This window comes from Pseudovirgaria hyperparasitica (assembly GCF_010093815.1).
Source record: "Pseudovirgaria hyperparasitica strain CBS 121739 unplaced genomic scaffold EJ05scaffold_15, whole genome shotgun sequence".
NCBI lineage: Eukaryota > Fungi > Ascomycota > Dothideomycetes > Acrospermales > Acrospermaceae > Pseudovirgaria > Pseudovirgaria hyperparasitica.
In genome coordinates this window covers 740,093-745,040 of record NW_022985563.1, presented here as the reverse complement: position 1 = coordinate 745,040, position 4,948 = coordinate 740,093, and the positions used below count along the sequence as shown (strand labels likewise).

Genomic DNA, 4,948 nt, shown 5'->3' with positions numbered 1-4,948 from the left:
CGAGAAGTTGGATTTAATTTCTGAATGCATCGAGAAGTTGACAGTCTGAAGAAGTGGCTCGGACGATTGAGGGTAGCATTTGGCAACTGATAAGCCATCTTATGCCACGATATAAGAATAGAGGACACGAGATAAAGTTACCTGTACAATTGATATCTGATATTATCATTCTCAATCCCTAAGCTAGTATCTGTAAGTAAATTCTGTATCTACATCAAGTGTACATTTCCATTTACCTACTTGGTTGTATTCGTTTTCATAATGGTGTGTGAACAGCCTACACAGACTACACAGACGACCCCAAGCACATTAAGTACGACGATACGGTAATAACATGCGAAGAATAGACGGAGATGACAATTCAGAACAAACGTAGTCTCATAGTTAGTGTATAGACTCACATACACATGAACATTGCTAGCGCGCAGGGTATAGATGTATACATAGAAGACACAGATGGACTGGCAAACAGAGAGCAGAGAGATCGATAGGTAGATACATAGATACTGAGATCAGTAACCACCGATCACTCACCATTCCTAGCCCCAACCCAATAACCGCATTACCAGACTGCTTACACGAGACAGCCCCAGCTGAGATACAGTCTCTCGTATACGAAGACCAACACCCGATCGCACTCACGTATTCAGGACGGACTTACAAGGGTGTATCTTCGAGAGGTGTAGGATATTACGAGATATATGCTTTTTTTTTCTCTTCGTGAGCATAGTGTGACGTTGTGTTGGGTTGTGCAGTGTAGTGTAGTGCAGTGGGTGTGGTACAAACACCAACACCAACAGGCCAACAGGCCAACTTCTTAGCATCTCAGCCTCTCAGCATCATCATCATCAGCAGCAGCAGCATCAGCACCAGCCTCTCAGCTTACAGCCTCGGTCCAGACCTTGGCCCACCACCACCACCTCCAAGCCTACCTGCATCCTGGATACATATCCACAATCTTTTCTATCGCAATATCAATAGCCTAACTAACTGACTGTCTGACTGTCTGACTGAATGAGTGACTCAATGTACTGACTGACCGACCGACAAATGGGAGAAGCACGGCCAATAAAGCACGAAATTACCAATAAATCCATCGATCGATTGATGTGGGCACGCATATACGTGTGGGTATGCCAGTCTGTATATGTGCGTGTGGGCAAACGTATGTATGTGAACAGCAAATTTTTCTTTCTTGCCTCGGAACCCGGATTCCGGATTTGGAGGTCTGTCGAGCATTAGCGGATAATACGAATGGCCAATGTATGGATGGATGGTCGGATTGAGAGCTGGTATGCCGGTGCGCTGGGGTATTAGGCTTTTGCTGTGGATCCGTGGTGATCATTGTGATACTTGTTAGTGTCGACGCTGATCACTCCTACACACATAGCACACACACCCACACACTTATAGCAGAGCAGGCAATAATAACCGACATTCAACATACACATCTATCCCGCATTCCGCATCCGCCTTATGAGAACTAGACGACATGACAGTAATAGCCGGGTGGTACAAGCACCGCACAGGCCAGTACATTCCAGGCCTGGGTTCGATGTTTCAGAGCTCCCCCCCCAAGGCCCCTCCTCGCGTTGCCCCATCCGTGTGCTCGTCCGTGTAATCGTTACTGGACTTGGTCGGATGTGAAACATGACAATGACATGCTTGGAAGCCTGTGCGTGGGATGGTGAGCTATGTTGTTGTTGCTGCTACTGCTATTACAAAGTCTACAATGTCCTCGCGTGGCAGACGCACGGTGGTCGGTGACGTTCGGTCGGTGATATAGGACATGTGTGGACAGGGAATGGGTGTAACTATAGAGACGCGAGTGACTGAGTGACATAATGGTGGGTAGGGCAGGCTAGGGCAAGGATGCGAGCGGGAGAGGGGGGGTGGCCTTCTTTCAGTCGGGCATGGATTAGGGATATCATTTTTTCCAAAAGAAAGAGAGTAGAGTCCGAGGGTGATGGCTTTTGTTGGAGATGATGTTATGTTATGTTATGCGATATGATGCGCATACGATGTAGGAGCGGCGATGATGATGATGATATGATGTGTTGTACTTTGTTATGGGATGTACTCTAGTGTTGGCCACGTGATCAGCTAGCGTGGTACGTCGTACTATCTATTATAAGAAAACGTACGATGGAAGAATTGGGATGGGACTAGCCCCCAGCGCCTTGGATTTGCAGATCTAATATGCCTAGGTATACAGGAAGACCGAGTAGGTATTGAGTTCACAGGCATAGTTTGAGCTTCCCATGTCGCCTGCCTCGTGATAATCATGCAATTGCATCGCTGGTTGTGCGATGACTGGGTAATACGAGATGCTTTCCAGATGATAGCGAGACCCGAGAAAGCAGGTATTATTACAAGCACAAGATAAGCACGTTCTCGCGTCAAGGACTGGACTGGGCTGGTAGGGCAGCGGCAGCGTCTAATTAGTCGGGCCTATGTATGATTGCGCCGCCTCCACAGGACGGGATTAGCACGTTTCGATCTGCGTTTGCTCCGTAAATGTCCTCAAGTCCAAGGAAGCATTGACGTCGGTGGGTTGGGAGGGTTGAGGGATGTTTCAACACTATGGGGCGACGTTGGCATCGGGCAAGTTGTTACTCGTGCGCAGGTCAGCCGTCAGGCGTTAGGCTTCAGGCATCATGTGCTCAGGTGTCATTAGTGCCTTATAACTGAGGCATGAAGACATGCCTGACCAGGCCAACATTTGCCGCACTGCCGCAGACTTACTCAGGACTCGGGATGCGCTAGAAGCACGCTAGAAACCGCGCCGGATCTGGCTTCTTATTGGTCAGGTTGTCGGTGTCAGTAGTTGCGAAAAATGATTATCGATAACTCTACCGCCGCTAAGCAGTCCCGTTCGCGATGTTCGTTGCCCATCATCAAGCATTGCGCTACGGCGGGTGCTGGAGTCTAGGAATACTCTAAGTCAAGGAAAGAGGATCGAGGACTCATATCGCAGCAGCTGAAGGACATAAAGACCCGCGGCAAGTGTGACAACTCACGATAGGACTTCTGCGGAGGGTGTGAGGTGTTGAATTGGAGGGGCGCGCTCGCTGGGAACTGCCCTGACACATAGTACAAGGTGCGTACTGGGGTTCAGGGTTTGACGATGTCGTCTATTCCCCTCCATGGCATTACGGCAACTTTCGCACGCAAAGGACCCGACAGCGTTCTCCGACTGAGGTTCAACACGTCATGTGTGGATAATTAATTCTCTACGAAGACACGTCGTGCCATGCAGTGAGGATCTCGACCCGATGAAGTCATGGACCTGACTCTGATCCTCGATTGTGGACCCTTCTAGCAGACGCTGCAAAGACACACAAACACTGCACAGAGTCAGGCTGGCTGTACAAGACTTGCAGACGCCAGACTCTGCTGCACAAGAGGTCGCAGGCGGAGGGCAGATGGCGACGCTGTGTAGATACAGTCGTATGAACAAGCGACACTAATCATCTTCGCGTACGATGCAATTGTTGGCCGTAACAATGCCCATGCTGGCCAACTTAGCGGAATTCCCCCCTCGTTGGAACCAGGACGGGGCCGGGGGCAGTAGACAGATAGGGCCCACGATTGGCGGCCGATCTCACTCCTGAGGAACAGGCGAGTTCGAAAGAAGTGTCGCGTCTCAGCTGCTGGTTCAGACTGGGCAGTCTGCAGCACCTCGCACTTCACAATTCCATTGTGCGGAGGCGGAACCCCCTTAAGGCGTTCGCAGGCGTCGACAGCTGTTGCAGGACGTGTCGGAGTATTGACGCCTGTCTCGACTGCCTGCAGACATTGAGGAGGAGCAGTAGGAGTCGACGATATAGGGACTATGCCCATGGCCGCATTGCTTAGAAAGAGGCCACTAGTATGCCTTACCTACCGTTACACATCAAAAAGGCCATGAGGCAAACGCCCAAATGGGCAGTTGGAGGATATCAGCAGCGCCAGAGTTGGACTGGAGGCTGAAGTGTAGGTAGGATCACAACACGCCGAACTGGCCGAAGACTGCAGGAGGAGACTCCACCACGACCTTGCGCGATTCACTCACTCCCTCATGACCAGCTATTGTTGTAGTTGCTGTCTCCGGGTGTCCATCCTATGACTAGGATGCAGTCCTCCTCTTCTTGTGCAGGCATGTTCGTCTCCAGCATACCGAGGATGGACATCAAAGGAATATCATAATATTGCCTGAGCCTGCTCATCACTCACTCAGTCGGTCGGTCAGTTGGTCAGTCATCATCGCCGCCGCCGCCAGCCGTGTTGGCTGTGCATCTATTCTCGGTCATGCTAACGTTCATGCTCATGCTCATGCACAAGCCCGTCTCTCCTCAGGACCCCGTTGAGAGACGGAGTGCGACGGAAACGCCAAGAAGGACAGAGATAGAGAGGTGTGTGTCGGGCCAACGCCAGAGTACCAATCAGCAAACGCGACGCTGCGGTCGCTCACGGCGCGTCTCCTGACCAGGCAAGTGGGCAGCAGAGTAGCAGCAGTAGTAGCAGTAGTAGTAGTATCAGAAGCGGCAGCTCAGGGCTTAGGGCGTCCGCAGCGAAGGCCACCAGCCAACGGTAACGGTCAGCTTGACTGCGATTGTACTAGACAGTGCTAAATGACAAGTCAGTGCCTATGGGCTGGCTGTAGGGTTTTTGTTGGTAGGTAGTCGGAGGAAAAGAACATAGACACGACTCTCTCCTCCGCGTCCAGTTGTCCACGAGCCCCGAAGAGCTTTTGCGCCGGCGCCATTCACCCTCAAGGACCAGGACCAGTGTCGAGAGTCGACTGTGCTGGCTATGCTCCGATGGATAGCGATACGGCGTGTCGTGCCGCGTACTAACGTGATGGAGAGTTTTGAAACGCGATTTGCCTGTCCCTGTCCTGCTACTCGTAAAGATCGCTGTCCTCAAGGCCCCACCAATCATGCCTCAGGGTCCACCACACTCCCCC

General features: G+C 51.3%; 1 protein-coding gene across 1 annotated transcript; it reads right to left on the bottom strand.

The window, feature by feature from the left end:
• Nucleotides 1-3,167: 3,167 nt before the first annotated feature.
• EJ05DRAFT_137895 (uncharacterized protein) lies at nucleotides 3,168-4,183 on the bottom strand. Its single transcript, XM_033739204.1, has one exon. It carries the CDS (start codon nucleotides 3,841-3,843, stop codon nucleotides 3,358-3,360), a length of 486 nt encoding a protein of 161 aa, XP_033597367.1. The 5' UTR covers nucleotides 3,844-4,183; the 3' UTR covers nucleotides 3,168-3,357.
• Nucleotides 4,184-4,948: the final 765 nt, after the last annotated feature.

Bases quoted from the DNA above. Each gene is read 5' to 3' on its own strand.
- EJ05DRAFT_137895 (XM_033739204.1), bottom strand. From the start codon at position 3,843: ATGGGCATAGTCCCTATATCGTCGACTCCTACTGCTCCTCCTCAATGT.